Here is a 21990-nt window from a genome sequence, read left to right on the forward strand (position 1 = left end):
ATCAAAGGGGGCTGGACCGGCCAGCAGACAGAGACTTCTGATTGGCTGAGCCAGCTGTCAATCACAGGCTCGTCCTGTAGCCTCCTGTTGGCGAGTACAATCCACACCAGAAGTCAGAAAGTCAAATTTCACCAAGGGGACAAAACGGGAAGGTGAATTATCCGGTTGCTCTGAGAGCTCCGGTCAAGCTTCACAGTAAAGAAGTGAAATTAGACTTAAATTATATTTTAAACCTTTCTTGTTAATGTGGGTTTGTAGCAAAAAGGAGGTTAATTGGACTTGAGGACTTGTTGGCTCCTTCTCTCCGGCATTTTTTGCGCGCTGCTGTGCCAGCGCAGCTGTTTGCGCACCTGAGTCTGTCCGCTGCTCAGTGTACGCAGCGTCAACATGACTTTAACGCATCCGAGCATCTGAACCATCATGGTGACATTTATGACCGGTGTCATGCCCGCTGTGGTGAACCTTCACTGTGGAATAACCGGCGGAGTCCAGGTGTCATCAGCAGGAGCTGATGTGGCCGTCTGGAGGAGCGCAGCAGTTTGATGTCAGCTGGGATTTGAGGAGTTTGGGATGAAAGAGAAACCTTAGAGAGACAATCCTCCGCTTCTTTCACCTGGATTCAACACGGGCTGCCCGGAGCTGCCATGGCCTCTGAGGTGGTGTGCGGGTTGATCTTCAGGTTACTGCTGCCAATATGTCTCGCAGCTGGTGAGTTTTTTTCTTTAATCCCCACTTTTTTTTTTTACACATGTTAATTGACCTGCGTGCCAAGTGTTGATGGGTGATTGATCAATTAATAGTTTATCTAACAGTTGATGTTATCTGATATATATATTTTTTTTAACATTGTGACTCAGTTAGGGCTGTAGCTGACAAGTTATGTCAGAATATTTGCAGAGACTGATCCGTCTCCCCAGAGGTTTTTAACTGGTTTCTACTCAGTGACCAAACGGCTTTCCTCATTTTCTTCTTTAATGTATTTTTCCATTTGTTTCATTTATAGCCATTAGGTGAAAAACCTTTCAATGATTTAAAGAAAACGCAAGAAATATAAATATAAACAGCAAACAGAAAAATATACTTAAATATTGTAAAACACACCAAATATCAGTGACTTATTTCACTTAAATTACACATTTTCCCACATTAAATACAATGTTGTCACCACTGTCATAAATCTCAGTTTAATAACAGGTAATGTATGAATGTTACTGCATTTTAACATCAGCATAACAATTTTATGATATTTATTTAAATTAATATTAAATTTGATTATGCAGTGCTTTGAAATAACATTTCTTTAAGAACATACTGCAGCTAAAAGCATAATATACATAAGAAGTATTCATCATCTCACCATGTTTGTGATTAAAAGTGAACCAGAATGACAGATTACCAATTACTAATTATCATTTAATGTTTGGCCTTTAAAATGTCAGAAAATCAGTGAAACATGTCCATCCCAGTTTCACAGAGTCCAAGATGATGTCCTTAAATGTCTTATTTTGTCAGTCCAAAATCCAACACATCAATATCAATATATCATATTCAGTTTAATTTGACATAAAACCGAGAAAAGCAGGAAATTTCCATATCTGAGATGCTCAAAACAGCATTTCCTCTGCCATTTTTGCATGAACTTTACTGTAATGATTAATCGATTATTAAAATAGTTGGTGATTACTGGATGAAGCCTAACCCTCCCACAATTGTTAAGTGGTTAGAAAAAAATCAAACATGTCTGTATTGTAGCTTGGTACTTGACTTTATATGTGATGTGTAATTCGTCTAAGTGCATATAGGTAGATTTGGTTGTGTTCTACCCCTGAAGGGTGTTATTTCATTTATTGTACATGGACATGTATGTGAAGTGAAGCCCAATCTCAATGTGGTTTTGTTTTAGAATGTTAATTACCTGTTATTGTATGACAATGGCAATAAAGTAAAAAGAAATTCATTTTTATTATTTCAAAATCTGAGGTACACTAGCACATACTTAAAGTATCTGAGTATGTAGAGCAGAACTCAAATGCTTCGTGGTGTAAAAATGTAATCGATTTTTATGATGATTTGTGTGATTGACCTCATGATGCTGGAGGTCACAGTTCAGCTCTAAAATCGGGCCCAAACGAAAGCAATAGTAGACTGCACAGAGTCATCATATACCAGCAATTATATATAGATTACCCACCAGAACAGTGGTGTAGCGGCACTGTTCCTCACCTGGCTGTCACCTTTTATTGGATTTAGTAAAGGAAGCAAAGCCGACAGCAGAGCATCCATCCAGTCACTGCAGACTCAGAGTGTGCATCCAGAGCAACCTCATGGAGTCTCTGCACTCTGCACACCGTCTCAGTTTGTATGTCTAGAAATGTTAAGAACAGGTAAATATTAAGTGTCTTTCTCTCTTGTCAAAGTTTGAAATGTTAAAATAATTAAATAGAACTGCAACTGAGTTATTACTGATTAATCTGGTCATATTTTTTTCTCCTCAAATGTCTTATTTTGTCCACAACCCAAAGATGCTCAGTTTGCTGTCATATAGGAGTAAAGAAACCAGAAAATATTCCTATTTAAGAAGAAATCAGACAGTTTGGACTTTTTTGTCTTAATGATTGATGATTATTCAATTATCAAAATAGCTGCTGATTAATTTGATAGTTGACAACTAATCAATTAATTGACTAATCATTGCAGCTGTATAATCAACTCATAAATCAATTTACTGTGTTAATGAAAGCTATTCCTCACTGTTAAGTCGCCTGTGTGGTTCAAAGAATGAATCAAATTGCAGCTCAACTGTATTAAGTATATGACTAAAGCATTAGACATTAATATTTGTGGTTTCTGTCATGTTGTTATTGACTGTTAAGCTGCTGACGGGACATTCAGTTAATACAGTTAATTATCATTTATATTGCCTTGACTGTTAGAGCTGCATGTCTGTGTTGCTGCACATTCCTCCGACTTTTAGTCAGCAGTGGAGCTTTTTTGGTTTGTTTACAGGATTTATAACTTTGTTAAGAAAAGTGCTCTGCACAGATGAAGTTTTGATTCTGTGTTAGTGAATGTTTTGTTTGATTCACTCTTTTGCTATGCAGATTTAGAAGATGACTCAGTCAATCCTGGCAGTTTTTTTTTTTTTTTACGTAGGACTTTTAGCAGCTTTAAACAGACTGGAAATGTCTCATCCTCATCTCATCAGACATTACAGGTGTGTTAGTAAATATTTTTTATACTTATAGATACACGTATCAATACAGATGTACCGATATGGTTTTCTTCAAATTATCACATTATATTGCCTTGTTTACAGTATCAGAACATATTGCAATATAGTGAATCACAGGGCTGTGTGCTGGCAGGAATTTGATGATACATATCGAGCAACTAATTTCTCTGTCGATTAAATGGATATTTTAATTTAGACTAGTTGACTTGTTGAAAAGTAATAATGCACAATTGATAATGTTAAACATTTTTTGAGAAAATATTGGAAATATTAAGAGCCACTTGAAGACATTATTAACATTCTTTAATAACCAAATCATTTTTTATTTTATGTAGCTGTATGATATGATATGCAATATGTGGCATTATGAACATTACATATTATTCTACAGAACATGACAACAACTCACAAAATTTCAGATTGAGCAGATTTACAGGTAAACAACATTGTTTACCCAGAGCTGATGTCATGAGCCACATGGGGAGTCTAATGCCTGCAGTGTTAGCAGCAACAGCAGCAGCAGCAGCAGCAGCAGCAGCAGCAGCTCTCTTTGCAGGTTAACATCCACATGTCTGTGCTGAGTATGGTTACTTATTGCTGTGGTTGAGTGGTTATAGCCTACATACAACCTTATTTTCATTCTACATCGAAATACTGACAAACTGCGCTCTTTACGAGATATTATCTGTCCAACTTTGCAGACATACAGTCTTGTGGTCGTGGGCTTAAACCCAACACAAAACGAACCGCTGCCATGAAACTTTGCTTGTATCATATCACGATAGAGTATTTTTGAGAATTTATACAGTATCACAAAACATAATATCATGATAAGAGATGGGACCGATCAGATCCGATATCTGTAGTTATTCATCAGGTGTCGGACTGATCCGGGCCCTGAACTTGTCCCACAATGCCAAGTGCTTTACTACTGTGTGCAGTTTACTAGTGCCTTTCACATCTTTTTTGAATTAGTATATATTACGAGGGAAACACATTCAAAGATGGACATACAGCTGGAGTGAAGAAATACAGGCCACCTCACTCATGGTGTAGCAGTAAAGCAGCGCAAAAACGAAATTTACCGACCATAAACCACCATGTTCATATAAATAGGCTTGTTCGAGATTAATTGCGCCTCGCCTGGATAGTAGATGAGACCAGGCGGCAGCAGCAGGAGGCGATGGCAAAAAGCTGCAGTCAAGTTGGACAGCTTCCAGCAGCCTTCACAGAATGTACAGGAAGTGTCAGAAACATATACATCCTCTTAGATCATCTGTAGGCTACCTGTAATCTGCAGACCACGTTCATAGCTGAAGAAATAAAATGTGTTTTTGATCGCTGATCAAGACCCCCCGCACTGTCACATGACCCTCTTTTAACTCCCTTATAAAGCAGCAACAAAATTATGTTTGTTAAAAGATAAAAACTTAATTGCACAATATAAGACCAATAGATCCAGCATTAAATATCACAATTGCACTGAAAATTAGATTTTACACAACACGTGGTGTTTGCTGTCAAAACTAATGAGCCAACTGGAGTCAATCAGCTCATCAATCAGGAGACAGCCAGGCCTTACAGTCACAGTTGCGGTTGCAGAGAGCAACTGTGGCACCTGGCAATAAAAACTGCAGCTGCCTTGATCTCGTGAGGTTATTATTGCGCACGTGTGCATGATGTCAGAGTAAATTGGGATCAAGTCAGACACAAATGAAAGCAACATGGACTGTGGGGCGAGCACTGGTAATCGATTCCTGTGCAGGCCTCGCTCATCTTGAACTTACCTAATGTCACAAGCCAAAATACTACAGTGTCTTACAATGGTTGAATGATGCCATTACACAAGTTACATTACACAAACTACATAAGCTTTTCAGAGGAAAAAGACTGACTGAATGTGCACCTGAACTTTTCACCACTAAATTGAAGATCAGTTTCAGCCTCATGTAATCTAACCACTACTACTAATAATAATGATAATAAAGAGAAAAACAGCAGTATAGTATCAGCAGATATCTAAATTCAGATATCAGAATCAGATCTTAACTGAAAAAAGGTGGATTGGTGCATCTCTAATCACGATACCCAAGTCATTCGTACACCCATGTTGATTTGAATAATCTTGTATCATGATACGTATTATATTGTCAGATTCTACACAGCTTTAAGATATTACTAGTTTCACTCATTAAAAGCCTGATTTAGAGTTTTGGGAGTTGAGGTATGATCACACTTTGAATGCAGACTATTAAATGCAGTTTACTTGTGTGTTTTAATTCTGTGGTAGGCCACAAGTGAAGATGATTACTGTCTAACTGCCACTGTGGTTCCACTGTTTTGTCTGCGCGAGACTTATGAGGTTACTGAGGTAGTTTTAAAGCTAACAGCATGCTTTCTATAGATAAGACCCACTCAGTACCACCATAATGCATCACTTGACAGCCCGACGCCCCCTTTATTTCCAAAAGCAATTGTGAGGCCATGCATTGTCTCCATTAATTCGTGGAAAGTCGTTTTAACAGTATGAATTAATAATGCGGTTGTGAGGGAGAGAAGCATTGCCTTCCCCTTTTATCGTAAACATACCTTTAATATTTTATGTTTTTTCAAAGTGCAAATGAGCACTTGTCATTCACTGCAGCTGCACACAGTAACTGACAGGATGGAGGAAATGTAAAGTGGAAAAGAGGGAAAGGTGTGCAAGAAGAGAGAAGGTATTTATGGATCATCAGCTGACTTTTCCTTCTTTGTTTCTGTTTGAGTCAAAGATCTCATCTTGATTAAAACTGAGTGGGATTTGATGTAAATCAGTAACCATCAAGCCATCAGCTCACAGAGTAAAGCAGATTGTTTATTTTTCTTTAACATTTGTCACACTTGTGGTTGGAAGATTATTTTAGGTTTTATTTCTTTTTTGTCTTTATTAACTGACTTTTCCTGTCATATAATTTTGGGGCAGGATGTGGGAGAAAATATTGCCATGATGCAAAAATAATATTTTTATAATTTACCAATGTTTTGACATGACAATCTTCTTCAGGGTTTGTTATTATTATGTTATTATATTGTTATTGAAGGACAAAAAGCTCACCAGACATTAAACAGAGCAGAGGTTCTCAATTTCTCTTCAGCCAGGACCCCTTTCATGACCAGGAACCCCTCTCATATATGTCCCCCTAGACCTATGTCATATATTTGGTAAGTTATTTATCCAAACGTTTCCAAAAATGTTCAAGCGCAGAAAAATCCATAATTTATTCAAGGTAACTGTGCATCTCCTATTTGGTGTTAATTGCTATTTAATGTCTTGGAAAACTTGGGATACGTTGATTATGTCAGAGAGTGAGGAAGGGAATTGCTGCATGTGACTAAATGTAACTCCCATGATCCCATGCTATGTCACAACATCATCAAACTACATTTTTTAATATTGTTTTAATGTGATAGAGAGCAGCAGAATTTACATATTGTGTGTTTAAAAATTTAATTCTTATTCATTAAATATACAAAGCATTTTGCAATAAATAAATAAATAAATACATTCTTCTAGCAGCAGAAAATACAGGATTAGACACGTGTGTCTCCTCACAGGTAGGAGTGTCCTCAATTACATTAACATGTTGTGGGAGGAGCAGAGAGCCACCTGGTTCATTAAAAACATCATAAGAAAGCAGTTTAATCACATACGTTGTATATTTTTTCCAAAAATATCTCAGTGTAAATGTAGACCAATTACTATATATTAGAAAAGGATGATACATTTGATTAAAAAAAATGGTTGTATCAATAAAACATCCCCATAAAAACATCACAAGAAACAGTAACAAAAAAATGTACCAGTCTTAGATACAGGCTTATCAAGACATAAAATGCTTGAAAAATATTAGAATAAACTTTTTAAATAGAGAAGTAAACAACCTAGTGCAGGGAAAACAATTGTACACAGAGGAAACAATTAAATGATAGAAAAAAAAGTACAATTAAGATTAAGGGCAAAAAATAGAGGGAAGATGTCCACTGGCCTGTACAATGAACTCTAATCGCACAATGATTTTTTGGGGCAAAATAGAATGAAAAGGGGTTTTAGTTATGGCCACTTCTTGCTATGAACAGAGGAGAAACACACTGCAGCACAGCACGTTATCTGATTCCAGACACGTTCATTACCCTGACAGTATATGTTCAGTGGTGTAATATATGTTGCACCTCACTGCTTTTCTCACGTCCTAGTGAAAGACCTGTCTGCTGACGTTACATAGTCTGTGTTTCCTGTCGGCCATCTGACAGCACCTCTATTGAAAAGCACAGAACTGCTGCTGGGCCTGTGTGTACACAGTCCCCCAACCACACACACACACATTTACACACAATTTCAGTTTCTCTGATCAAACACACCGCTGCTGTTTGTGTGTTTACTGGCAGAGTTTGGAGTGTGAACATGATTATGAGCGCGCACTTGCACCAAAATGTGTGATCCGATATTAAAGTTGTGGTGTGAGTCGGGCAGTTTGAAGCAGAGGAAAGCAGCACAACACTGAACACAAACAGAGGTGGAGGGTGACATGCAGATGCTTAACTGCTGCCTGAGAGCCAGAGTCCAGAGGAGATGTAGTCGTGTAAAAATAATGTTTTTAACTAACTGTAATCAGACATGCATTGCCTATTCAAATATTTAAAAACATAGGAACAGAACTGTTCAGTCAAAATCACATTCAGGTGTGTAAAGCAAGCAGAAACAGAAAAGTTAGCAGTTAAAATGTGGTAGAAATTTAATTTAAGTTACTTTGGTACAGTCATTTCACAAATCAAAGACCATGTGAAGCTGTAAAATGTGTGAAAATTCATTCATCGTTAAAGGTAAGCAATATAGTGCTGTGGACAGGGTCAGCAATAAAATGTATTTTAGCCACCTAAAAAATCATTATGATTTTAAATGTACGGTATGTTTAGAATATTTTACCACTTTACCTTGCTGTGAGACAGCCTTTTTCTATGGGAATATTGCTGTCTGTTGCTCACCAGACTCACCAGACAAAAAAAAAACCCAAAACAAAACAAAAAAAAAAACAGTAATTTTCCTCATGGAAAACAGGAGTTGCTCATCTACCACTGCTTCAATCTGTTAGTTCGTTTGTGTCATTATGTGTCTTTGGTGACCTCAAAACACTGAAGTCAAACAAAGATACAAACAAACCGACAGATCGAGGCAGCGGCACGCCAGCACCTCCTGTGTTCTGCTATTTAAAATGACTGATTTTGCCAATGGAGTTTGGTTGGTCCTGAGAGAGAAATATTTGGCCTATAAAACAGAGGTCTATGGTCAGAAAGGTCTTCCTGATGGCAAGGTGAAGCTGTGAAAATATTCTAAATATTGTATATTTGCTGCTGATCAGCAGTACCTGCTGCCTTTCCAAGCATGTTGATCGCATCTACTGTAAGTAATACATTGACTATGGATAAGTACGTCATACAGCCCCACTTAAAGAAATCTGAACAAATGTTTGTATTTAAACTGTCAACCGGACAAAATAACATTTTGTTGATTTTTCATAGACAAAACAATTATTTGAGAAAATGATTTGATTTGATGAAAGCAGTAACCCTCTGTACAGCGGTGGTATAGACTGTGGTATGCTCTTCATTACTTTCTTCAGGGGGGTATAAATTCCACTGTTATCACGCCGTGCTTGGTCTGGCCAGGCACCGCACCACCTCATCTTCTTCTTTCTTGACATTTTTGTTTTTGGACTCAAATTCTGAAGTCAGTTGGCCTTCACTTCACATCTAAAGGCTGGCTTGCCCTTCTTGTGTTCAGGCTTTGTGTGGCTGCAATAATAGCTTTTTACTGGGAGAGACAAAAGTCCGATTCAGATGTGAATGGGGATTTTTACAGTAATCTGATGTCTGAAAACAACGGCAGTTTATTTTCATTCCCCGTGTAAAAATCCTCAGATGGTGAGTCATACACAGAAGGCAAATGGTCAGGAAGACTGCGGTCCAGTGTCTGCAGGCTAACAGCGGGAGCAGAGCCATGCAGATACAGAGAGATGATCTGTGTCTCTATAGATGCAAAATGACTTCTTTAGATTTGTAACTGCAAGCAGATGAATAATGGAAGGCTCCAGACTGCCAACTTGGGCAAAATAGGCACAGTTAGAGCTTATTTAATGGCACATTTAACAAAGATAAAATGAAGTGGGTGGGGAGAGGAATGGTGCAGAAAGTGAGACCAAAAATTTGAGATTGTGAGTCATTCCTTCCTCAGAGGCTAAAGCTGAAAAACCATCTCAAATGCACGTTTGAAAAGTTTGAAAAGGAAAGAAAAAACGATGAACAATGATGAGAAACTTTTTTACTGTTGTTATATCATTGCTTTGGTTACCTGCATTATCAAGCCTTCGTGTTTTCTGAATCACATAAATAATCTGCAGATGTTGGTGGTTTTCTCAAAGATGACAGGTACCATAACATTTATTAACCGTTGTTAGTTTTCATTAGTCTGGATCTGAGCACAGAAGAAACAAGGAGGTTCACTTACTGTAGGGCTCCAGCAAGGGAAAAGTCAGAGCCAAGTCAAAAGTAAATGAATAGGTCCATTGAGTTTGCAAAGATAAATAAAAGCACCATTTTTCAGCAGTTAGGTGTAGTTTTTCAGAAGTTCAGGACCAGTAGCTGTAGATCTCTATGACTGAGACGGTAACTCACTCATGCCGCCGACCGGGTTGTAAACTGTGTGCCTGTTGATTTAACCGCAAAGAGAAATTCAGGAGGTCAGACTGTGTCCACATTTTGTGCAAGTTTACTGTGCGCTACCTCCTGACCTAAAAATGTTCAGAGAGATGTAAGGTGGGAATATATTTTGTGCACACTCAAGGAAAGTCTAGGACTGAGCTGAAAAATGTATTATGATAAAGTGTTTTATTTGATTTGATATAATTATAGATTGATAGGGGTCGAAGTCTGAGACTGTGGACCTCCCCTCAGTCAAACCTTGGAAAAAGGCGACCTCCTTAGTTTGCTCACATTCAGGATGTCTATGGGACAGGGCTGCAACTACAATTATTTTAATTTTTGATTAATCTGCCAATTATTTACTTGATTAACTGATTAGTTATTCGGTCAATAAAATGTCAGAAATTGGTGAAAAATCAGATCACCGTTCCCTAAAACTCAAGGTGACGTCCTCAAATGTCTTGTTTTGTCAACAACCCAAAGATATTCAGATTATGTACTTAGGGGACTACAGAGGTCAGAAAATATTCATATTTGAGAAACTGAAATCAGACTTTTCTTTTGTTTAAAAAAATAAATAAATAAAATAATAGGTCAGCAAAGTAGTTGCCAGTTAATTGAGTAATCATTGCAACACTATTAATGGCATCATGATTATATTATAGATCCTCAACATTTGAGCCAAGATAGCCTAATTTTGCTCTTTTACATGACTTCAGAGTTCACCAAATACATTATAAAGGTCTGCTCAAATGCATTTATTAGTTTCTGACTCTGGGAAAATGAGGAACATTTAAGTTATTCTATGTAATTGCAATGTCTTTTTGGTAACTAATGTAATATTTTTTTCCTCTTCCATTCACTGAGTTTCCCCTGAAACTGTTTGTTTGTTGTTGTGTGACATGTGGTCAGTGGCGTAACTGAACAACACACCTTGTACACGAATGGCTGTTTGCATGTCATCCTTAGCACGCTCCATTATCATTGGGACATATTTGTTATGTGCTTTCATGGTGGTTTGCATTTAAGCTAAATGCAGTGAATTATTGAACAGTTCAACGAACAGTTATCTGATATGAAGTGCCCTGCTGATACATATCACTATAGTTTTATTGCCCAGGTCTAGAAAAACCTCAGTGTCTGCAGTATTTGAGCTGATTTTACAGCAAAAAGTACTCAGACTCATCTGTTCAACACCGCTTTCAACCATTGACAGTTTCTTCTCCTCATCCCTTGTTTGTTTGTTTTTTTTGTATGTTGTTTCTTCCTTTCTCTTGTCTTTTGTGAAGTGTCTTTGAGTATTTTGAAAAGCGCTATATAAGTATAATGAATTATTATTATTATTATTATTATGTATAGAGGCTTCAGTGGTGAAATGGGTGAGTGTTTGCAGTTTACAGTGTGGTTCATTTTGGCTGCGTTAATTGATGTTCAGTGAGCAGGTGATGAGAGCCGTTTAACTGGTAAAAGCCCCGATCAGGGCAGATGGTCAGTCTGACTCTGGGAAATGAGGTGCGTTAAGGATCAATACATCAATTAATGGTTTTTGGAAGTCATGTTTGCACTTAAGTGTTTTTACTTTGATCATGAGCTGTAAAGACTTCCTTCATGTGCCTCAACAGGGTGTGTTTATGTATGTTTGTGTGTGTGTGTGTGTGTGTGTGTGTGTGTGTGTATTTGTGTGTATTCGTGTGTATATAGGGGGAGTGTTCGGGAAAGGGTGAGTGTGTGGAGTTACATAATTCAGTGTCATGTGTGGTGACACATCTTAAATACTGAAACAGTGCATTAAACTCAAGGTCGACTGAATTTAAAGTAGAGTAATATGGAGCTTAAACAGTCTGTTGATTAATCAATTAACTGTTAGAAAGAAAATCAGTGACAAAATGTCCCTCACACTACAAAATCTACAAATCCTCACATCTGATGTTATTATTTTCATTATTATCAAGTGATTGTCAATTATTTTCTCGATTAGTTAATGGTGAAAAATGTTGATCACTGTTTCCTAAAGCCAAAGGTGACAACCTCAAATGTCTTGTTTTGTCCACAACACATAGACAGTTGACTGTTGTAGAGGACTAAAGCAACTAGAAAATATTCCCATTTGAGAAGCTGAAATCAGAGATGTTTTACCAACCTAAAACATCTGTGTTTGATGTGCTGGGAATGAGACTCAACAATCAACTATCCATCTCTTGGGTTTAGAAACAGCAGCTGACAAATGCCTCCTTTAAGAAATCAAGGGAATGTAGAAAATTCAAATATTGTGGTTGAAATATTACAAAAAGTTCAAATTAATCAACATAAGGTATAAAATCTGATTTTAGTCTTCGATTAAAAAGACTAAAACCAAACACTGAATCTTTTTCAGACACTGGCTGTGATGTCTCACACTTCTCGCTCTATGTGGCTGTGTTTTATTTTAAGTTTTGGCAAATAAAAAGCCATTTTCCTGTTTTCAAAACTCTGAGGTACATCATGCATTTTAGGGGCATCTGGTGTGTGACGCCACAGACAATTTGTGTTGTTTTGAGTTTTATCATGAAAAATGATCCAGGTTCAATAACGCTCACAATCCATGAAACACCATGGGATTCTTGCAAAATGAAATCTTCACATATGATACAAAGCTGCGCTCTGTGAGGCTCTGCGCAGCACGGACGGAGGCAGAGCTGACCTCTGGCTGCTCAGGCAGTTATTCATCTCTCGAACACCCAAAGACTATTGGGTGATTTCTGTACTTCAAAAACAAAACATCAATTCCCTGAATGACTGAATTGGGCTCACGCTCTTTTGGTGAGGCAGGCCACATGAACAGATAATGAGGCTTGTGAGTGTAAAGTTTGGTTACAGGAATGTTCTGGCTTTTTATTACTATGAGCAGCAGCTTTTCTACACCAGGAACATTTTAATGAGTTTCACCACATGTTTCTCTCGAATCTGTGTTTAGTTTATCTCAGTGACGACTCCTGAGCAGGCAGCTGGCTACCACTGCCAGCTTCTGCACTTTATTTACTGGTAAACGTTAAGTAATGCACACAAAGCAGAGAGGACCAGAGGTGGATAAAGTGCACAGTACTGATTCAAGTTCTTTTATCAAGTAACAGTGAAAAAAGACAGGCTCTGACATGCACAAATGCACACGGGCATAAAAGTAAAAAGTCGCCCTCTACAGAGTATTTATACTCAACTTTTCTCCACAGGCAAGTCTCCTTCTCTGCCCGTTACGTCTGTTACTGTTTTTGTCTTGTTGTGTCTTTTACAATATTTTAATCTTATGTCTTTTACGTGGTTTTCAGTTTGGTATGATGTTTTGTCTTTTTACAACTTATTTGTCTTGTTATGTCTTTTACATAATTTTCATCTTATTACATTGTCGCTGTTATATCTTTTAGGTTGTTTTCGTCTTGTTACATCTTTTATGTTGTTTTCGTCTTATTATGTCTTTTAGGCTGTTTTTGTCTTCTTAAATCTGTTGTGTGTGATACACAGTGGTAGATACACTAAGAAATCGTCTTTTTTTAGTGTTATTTTCTCATCCATGTAGTTTGAAATCAGTTTTGATGTTGGGAAGGTGGCACATGATGATGCAAAATAAAAATAGACAATAATTCCCAGTCAGAAAATAGTCAAGTGAAGTACAGATACCTAAAAACTCTACTCAAGTACAGTAACTAAGTATTTGTACTTACATTTGAAGTCTGAAGTATTTGTCACTTCCCACTTGGTAAAGACTCTATTGAATAAGTGCTGTTTAAATGGAGTTTTGTTATTGTTTATTACGCTGTTCAATCTTTATTTGTGTCTCATGTCTCTGCAGCCTGCCTGTTCAGGTACAATGCCCTGTCCTTCGTCTACCTCATCTACCTCCTGCTTATTCCACTCTTCGCGGAGCCCACAAGCACAACAATGCAGGGTAAGATCTCTGTTTAAACTTCACACGTTCAGCGGTTCTGGATTTGTCTTTCGTCTGGAGAATCTTGACGGTTTCCCAAAAGCCTCCAGTTTGAATTGCAATATTGTTCTCTGTAATGTAAACCAGCCCTTCTCCAGAGGACTTGAATTTCCTTGAGATGAGGACGGATTTGGCGCATAGTTCAGGCCATGAAAGGTAATACTGGTTTGTGCGGGCATGAATCCATCTGTAACAATAATAATAATAACATGATCCATGGCCAGTAAGATCAGAGATAAGAAAGACACAATCCATGAGAGCCACATGGTGAAAATTAACATTTATACTGAGGTTTGATTTATTTGAGAAAATAATGTTCAGATAAATTCTTAAAAAGAAGAAGAGAGAAGAAAACCGTGCGAAAAAAGCTTTACAGTTGAGAAAAGAAATCCAAAAGAGTCGGTGAAAGAAAAAGAACAATTGGGATGAAGGCTGTTTTTGATAAAGACAAACCACTTCAATTATCAGAGGGGGATGTAAAAGTTGCGCCGAAGCCTCCACTGACTCTTTAGATGGTTTTCATTCCCTAATACCATGATCTGTCTGCACTTGACAAGTATTATTAGTTAATTCAGCCAATGTGAAAGTTGAAGTATTTAATCTTTTAATCTTTGAGCGTTTTGGTTTTGAAAAGAGTTCAGCAAATGAAAGCTGTCAAAGTAGCTCCCACAATGCCTTTTGACAGCTACACAGCAGCCACTCGTCCTCCAAAGAAACATAAATCATGGCTGAGGTTTATGAGAAGTGACGGGGGTGACTGTTCTCCTTACAGGCGTTGAATGTGGGATTGCGGTCGCCAACTTGAGCTGCACCTTTACGCACTCCCCTCACCGCAAAAATACTCAACATAATATGGGTTTCTGTCAGAGACCACATGCAGTGTTTAATAATACATAAAGCCATATTGGTGGAGGGAACAACATCCAGCGCGAGAGCTGTCTGTGCTCGTCTCCAGCTGAAAAAACAATCAGGAAGTAAAGGAGGGAAAGGAGGGAGCAGAGAGAGTGGACCACTTACACTCTCATCAATAGTTAAAGAGAGAAGTCTTCTAGTAAAGCTCACGTGTCTGATCGCTGTTGACTTCAAACATAAGTCAACACAGGGCAGTTAAGTCAGAATCGACATGGTCTTTTTTTTTTTTCTTTTTTTTTTTTATAAATATGACACTTTACTGTTTGATTAGGCTAAACATGAGGTGGGCCTGTAGCCAAAATGTCTGAATGGAGATTATCTAACACCAACAAGAAATGGCAAATTGAAATTCAAGTGATTCAACCAATGATGTTTTTTTATAGGCACATAACAGTTAATTTGGTGTATATTTAGATTGCAAAGGAATGTTGTTCCAGTTACCTCATTCATTCTCTCCTCAGTAGGGCTGTCGTGCTGAAAGAATTTCCCCTGCAGTGATTATGGTTGGCTCAACAGCACAATATGCACCACTGGCACCACTTTTTGTTTTTTTTTTTTTTACAAATGACTTCAAATGAAGGCTTAATGTTCACACAGTTTCTCTTGACCGTCCCTTAATATTACAACATTTACAGTACGTTAGTCCAACATCACCCTCGCCCAGAGATACTCAACTTACTTTGCCTGGGGGCCACGTTTGCAAAACGACAGGAAGCCAGGTGCCATTTAATAAAAACAAATATTGAGAATTATTTAAATCACTTGTAGAAAAATAAAAAAATAAGAGGCCGATAACTCAACTTTCTTTGAAATTATTTAAATTAACTGACTTATTAATGTAACTAAATAATGATAGATGTTTGGGGCTAATACTGATGTTAGGGAGTAAAAATATATTTTATAATATTAATATTATAATACTATATATTTATATATTAATATTTTTTATTAATATATATACAGTCAAAAACTTTCACTGGTTCTTTTACTAACATTAACAATATATACAGAAACATATAACAGATGCTATTTTTTATTCTTTTGGTACATATTAATTAGGGGTGTATGAAAATACTGATACAAATACCAGTATTATGTAATATTGTATTGATTATTGAACATTGTATTGTAATATTGTGATGCATGCAAAGATTGGTGGCACTGTGTCACATTGTGTTTTGTTTAAACCCCAAACTGCTGACAGTTTTTCAAAAATTAGATTAAAAATAGCGATATGTCTCCTTGCTTACAGTATTGCAATATATTGGAATATGCCAGATTTTTGCCAGTACACAGTCCTAATCATAATTCACTGAAGTTTGCATTAAGAATTACAAACGCATAAATTAACACATTTAACATCAACATTTTGCAGATCATCATTCAGGCATGGTGCTTCCTGAGCAGCAAGTTGGGTTTTTCTCAAAGAGCTGTTTCCTGGAAACAACTGTAGTGTAATTAAAAATGATTCACAGCTTTTCGGTATATTTTGTTTTTTGTTTGCCAGTAGTACTGTTTTATATTTTTGAAATAAACAAGCTTTCAAATGTCAGAAAATTTGAAGCAGGTTCTGGTAAATGAGCCAGCTCACAACAGAACAACCTCAAAATGCTCTAAATGCTAACCTTGTCCATTGTCGTTCTTGAAAAGCATAGTTAAATAAACATTTCATTGAAGCATTGAAACGCTTATTTTCCAGGAAGCCCTGCTCGTCAACTGGAGTTGATGTGACACATTTTCCCCAGCTTATTTTCATGTAACCTTTCACCAGACAATAGAATGAAAGGAAAAGAAGCAAAAACACAAAAGAAGTGAATATCACACATGTAAATTGCCACAGGCACAGATAGTCTGAGATATTCTTCCAGTGTAACACCTGCCACAGTCAACATATCCCATCTGTCTGCCTCACCTGTCTGTCATCAGTGAAGGGAACCGCAGGATGAAAGGGCCACAGTATGAGGACGTTTCAGTGAGCAGGGTCGTCCTAACAGGATTATGTTTGGGCTGATTATGAAATGACTGGAATCTATAATAATTGCACATTATTTTAGGTAAATATCCATCTGATTATTCAAGGAAAATGTATTTGTGTTTGGGCAGCATGTGATTAAATTTTGAACAGCAGCTGGTCGTGGTTGAGGATGACTGTGATGCCACTGCCAAAAATAATTTGTGCTGCAAATAATAAGTTGTCCATTTAACTTCAGATTGTATACATTTAGGATCAAAAGTAGGTTTAAAGTAATCGTGATGATATGAATGAAGTAGAAGAGGTCATTAAGTAGAGTGCAGATCTCTGCCAGGCAACAGATGATGAAACATCTACCTCACTGCCACCGCAACTGCCAGATGCAACAAGCTTTATGCTTTCTGTGTTGTAAACTGTACGTTTTTGTAATATATTGTTGTGTGGCATAGTTTCAGTTTTCTTTAAGACGCATAGACTAGTGTGATGTTATTGTATCTGTAACTTAATTAGAAAACAATAAACAGGACAGTAAGTCTGAACTTCTCAATTTAAACATTATTTATTTACAACATTTTGCTATTTATTGATAACATTTTATTTATTTAGATTTAGAACAGAACAAGTATCAAGGTGGCTTTACATAATATAATAGACATAGAAATGAACATTTCTGGAGAAACTCTCAAAAACTGAAAACGCCTGCGTGTCCCAGTAGAAAGTATTCAGAAGGTTAAAGTTTTGGCAAAGAGCTGATTTGATCACCTTCAGTAACTGAACTAAATTCCAATAAGTAACCACTATCAAGCGCAATTTCTCATGTTTACAACAAACTAAATTTCATGACAGCTGGTTCAAAATTAAGCAAGTTGATTTTGTAGTGAAATTTTCAACTCTAATTTGTTTACTAGTGGACCTTGAACACTACAAAACGTGAACCGTGCAGACCCACAGTGGAGATGGTGGTGAAACTAACAAAACGGGGATTTATTCCTCTCGTATCGTGTCTAACTTTAGTTGATAATAACATATCAGGTATGGCATTAATCTGCAAAGGCTCCAGTTTAAGATGATTCTATAGGCTCAGTTTTTGAGCCACTACAAAGGCCAGATTGTGACCTGCAACAGACTAGATAAGCCATGTTTTAGCCTGGCCGGTTAAGAGGAGTGAGGAGTCAGCAGTCTATAAAACAGGTTTGTCAGGGTTTTTCCAAAAATTGTGAATCACTGCTCCCACAGGAGGTCCTCGAGCATACAGTCATAAATGTGCACAAAAATGTTTGGTTGGTGAGTCCAGTAGTCTGTGAAATTAGCTGCGGACAGTAGCTCCAGCCCCGTTGATCACACACACACACCCACACTCTCACACTCACACTCACACTCACACATAATCCTGAGCAGATAATCACAACCTGAAGTTGACAGTTATCTCCTTCCTCCTGGTTGTGAGATATTACATTTAATTTGTTCACTTAATTAACATATGAAAACCTACTGTAGACATGCAGGATACACACTGAAAGTACTAACTTAAAAAAATACAGTCTGATTGTGCAGAAAGAGACATTTTTGAATTGTTTTAGAGGGAATTAGGAGAGGGATTGAGCTAAATTCAGTGCTTTGTTTTGATGGTCTGTTTCATTTTGTCTGTTGAATCTTAAATGACATGTGGCAGTTAAATCAGTAAAGTTAATTTAAACCAAATGTTGTGCATGAATAATTCATTAGGTGTAATTTGCTTTAAAAAGCCACAGCAGTGTGGTGTGCCCAAGGATATGCCAGTGTACAAGACTCCAGTTCTTACTGGAGACAAACAATATCTTATGCAACTTGTTGTTGTTGTTTGTGATTTACTCTCTAATGTCATAATTGCTGTATTTGGCTCCAGATCCCCTTGAAGGCATTCAATTCTCAGTGGAGGTGAACAAAATCTAAACTGTTGCTCTCATATGGGCAGCAGACATTTTAAGAGCCTTTACAGTGGGTGCTATATGCCTTGTTGAATGGGCACTGACATGACAATTTCCCTTTGGGGAGTCTTTTAGAACTGTTGTATGAATTTGTATAAATATTTGATGTTTTGGATGATTTATCGGATTTACGTTTTAGCTAGTAGACTTCTAACAGACGATGTCTGGCTTCAACAACTCTACTAGTCTGGCTTTTTTTTTTTTTTAAATAATCCATCTTTATCATACTTTTTTGAAGACCTGAGGCAATTTTCTCCTTTCTATTGTGTGGTGGGGATGACTCAAAACAATCCAAATGTTCAAAACATTACCCTGACATGTGTCTCAGGTGATTCAGTTACATATGGACAGCTTTATATACATGGGTTCATGGTTCGAATTATGGGGGAGCTAAGGGGAGCTCAGCTCACCTGAAAAGGGCAGCTCCCCTGAAAGCATCATCTGAGACGTTTAGGGGGGGCTCAAAAAATTGTCCTTATTTGTGTTACAAATTATATTTTATTTTTCGTACATTTAGGTTCCTTAAACAAAATAAAAAATATTATGTATGTCAATGATGTGTGTTTATTTGCTCATTATATTCCATTTTCACAAATCTGTCCTCACAAATTGACACAATTCTTTGTCCATTCCTGCTGTGGCAGTCCATACGTGGCGGCGCTACACAAAATTACTGGGTTTACGTAGTCACCTGACCTTCTCATCACTGAGTCGACTTGGCGCGGTAAATCGTAAAACAAATAGCGCTTTAATTTTTCTGGCGGTTTATGGATAAGTCAGAATGTCAAAACGGAAACAACCAAGCCTCGGACAATTTGGATTCACCAAACAAACCAAGACGACAACGAATGATGACAACAGTGCACCGACTACAGCTAGCCCGGCGCCGCGAAGCGAGTCCTGCTGGCAGTTGAGAGCTCCGCAGAGGGAGAGGCCTCAGCGCGAGACACCACGGCCGCCACCTGCAGCTGCGAACCTGGGCCTGAACCCGGTGATGCATCGTTACCTTTAAACTGGACAAGGAAGTAATGGATTGAGTGGAAACACATGAATGTCGTCTTTGATTCTTATGTTGTTGTTATATTGCCTCTATGAAATGTTACTGACAGTATTAACTGCCTATCATAGTAATAGTATGTTTTTCGCAGCAACCCTGCCGTTGACTGCGCTGCTGCGGCTTTATATGTATGCGCGTGCATGTGACCTGTTAACTGGTGTGCGCACCAGTAAAACAGGGCTGCCCCGAAAGCCACTGTGTAATTCAAACCCTGCGCGAGTTCACACCTGACCAGGCATTACAATGTGCCTTCAGATCTATCTTGACTGACCACTTGAACAGAACAGATCTCACTTCTGTGCTCGAGGTCTGTTTTGTGGGTTTAATGGGCATTACTGTTAATTTGGCTGTTCAGTATGAAGATTTGACCATTCACTCATGTTTTTTTAGTTTATCGCCACACTAAATTCCAATATCAGGTATGGATTTTCCTGGTGACTAATTTCCCTGTTGATTAAACACACATTTTAATTTAGACTAGTCAATTAGTTTAACAGTAAGAAAACACTCAGAAAGCAGTTAAATTGAGCACAATTTATTAATTGACACTGTCTGAAAAATACTGTGTGTATTAAGAGCCATTTGAAGCCGTTAATCACAGTCCACAATTGCCAAATTGTATTTTAAATGCTGATGAAATGTGTGCCACTTTTTTGCTGTGCAATATGAACATTGCGCATTAACCTACAAAATGGCTAACATTAGCAGTGCTAGCAGCAGAAGTCTGCTCTGCTTGTGGGTTAATGTCCGTGTCTGTGTTGAATGTGGTTATGCATAGTTCCAGTGGAATGGTTACATACCAGTTTATTCTGGCACAGCCAACATTCAACCTTATTTTCATTCTTTATATCAAAACATCATCAACGTATCTCGGGTGCATTGAGGCCTGTATTTTGAGCTGTTCACTTGTGATCGGATTACTCAGGACACATGTTAATACCAGGAATAAACAGGGTCTAAGATTTGATAAGGTCATGTGGTTAAATCTGGCCTTAATGTTGTCGAATGGACACAAATCTCTTATCGATTAAAACTGATAAAAACAAAAAACAGCAGCAGCTGCTAAAACTGAACAATGCCCTCTGTTTTGGATCCCTTTAAAAATTACTCTTGGGATGGCGTTTTCAGACTGAATAACAAAGAAAAGGAAAATACTAATTCAAGATGAGCGTCAGGCACTCAGGACAGATGGCCGTCACACAACAAAAATGCTCTATTACAAATAGGAAAAAGGGGGAACGGAGCCAAAGCAGTTGTTGTCCAGGGCCTTAGGACCAATTTGGACGTAGGAGCTCGCTAACAGTCCTCATACCTCATATTTACAAGCATTCTTTTCCCTCTTTGTGAAAGCCCAGGGAATTGCAATGGGAAATTAGCACAAATTGTTTTCACTTCAACATTTAATTTGCCTGCTGTGGTCTGTTGTTGCACACATTTGATAAGGTTAGCCCTCGATTGCCTCAGGCCCAGCAGTAGTGCTTCACCTTAGCCAGGATATTGTGCCATACACTATCATAAAACTGTTATGTGTTCCCCCACTAGGATGCAGTAAATATAATAAGATGGAGATGTTGCTCTGTGCAGAACCAGTCGACCAAAACGTGCAGATATGTGGTACCGTTTAATCTTCCAGGGTGTTACGGTCATCTCTTCCTCAAACAAGAAGAGCCCCATCAAGCTAGTTCTTCCCTGAGGGTGAACACTTTCATTTTTGCAATAAGAGGGGGTCCGAGAAATCCTACTGTAGAGAATTATCACCATAACAACTGCTGAAATTATCCCAAATACCTGTAGGTGCACTATAAAATAGCCATGTGTGGAGCAGCTGTGGCAGCTCCACAGACTGCTCTCATCCTTCCCTCCCAGGATTAGTAATATCCACTGACAGCTGTATTCTTTACCTACATTAGCGAAGGACACTGGGTCAGTCAAAACCTACAGCGCATGGTGATCTTACGGTTTTGGACAGCCAAGTTGTTTCTTACAAACAAGAACAGCCACCAAAGCCAGAAACCAAAGGATCAAATCGGGTATAAAGGCTGGTTTTGCTCTATCCAGGATGAATCAGAGACTCAGAGAGAATTAGAGGTCTTGTGGTACACCAGAATGTTTATTTGACTTCTGAACAGAAATAAGCTTTGCTCTATGGCAGTGTTG

The 21990-nt window shown here is 37.9% G+C and overlaps 1 protein-coding gene across 2 annotated transcripts in view; it reads left to right on the forward strand.

The window, feature by feature from the left end:
• The first annotated feature begins 142 nt into the window (after positions 1-142).
• Positions 143-21990, forward strand: part of piezo2b (piezo-type mechanosensitive ion channel component 2b) — a 120606-nt gene continuing 98758 nt past the window's right edge. For both annotated transcript variants that reach the window (XM_084731678.1, XM_084731679.1), the window contains exons 1-2: positions 143-708; positions 13791-13886. In XM_084731678.1, coding sequence (XP_084587804.1) covers positions 645-708; positions 13791-13886 — 160 coding nt within the window. In that variant the 5' untranslated portion in view covers positions 143-644. The remainder of the gene's footprint in view (positions 709-13790; positions 13887-21990) is intronic.

This window comes from Lutjanus erythropterus, chromosome 12, assembly GCF_056507025.1.
Source record: "Lutjanus erythropterus isolate fLutEry1 chromosome 12, fLutEry1.hap2, whole genome shotgun sequence".
Taxonomy (NCBI): Eukaryota; Metazoa; Chordata; class Actinopteri; order Lutjaniformes; family Lutjanidae; genus Lutjanus; species Lutjanus erythropterus.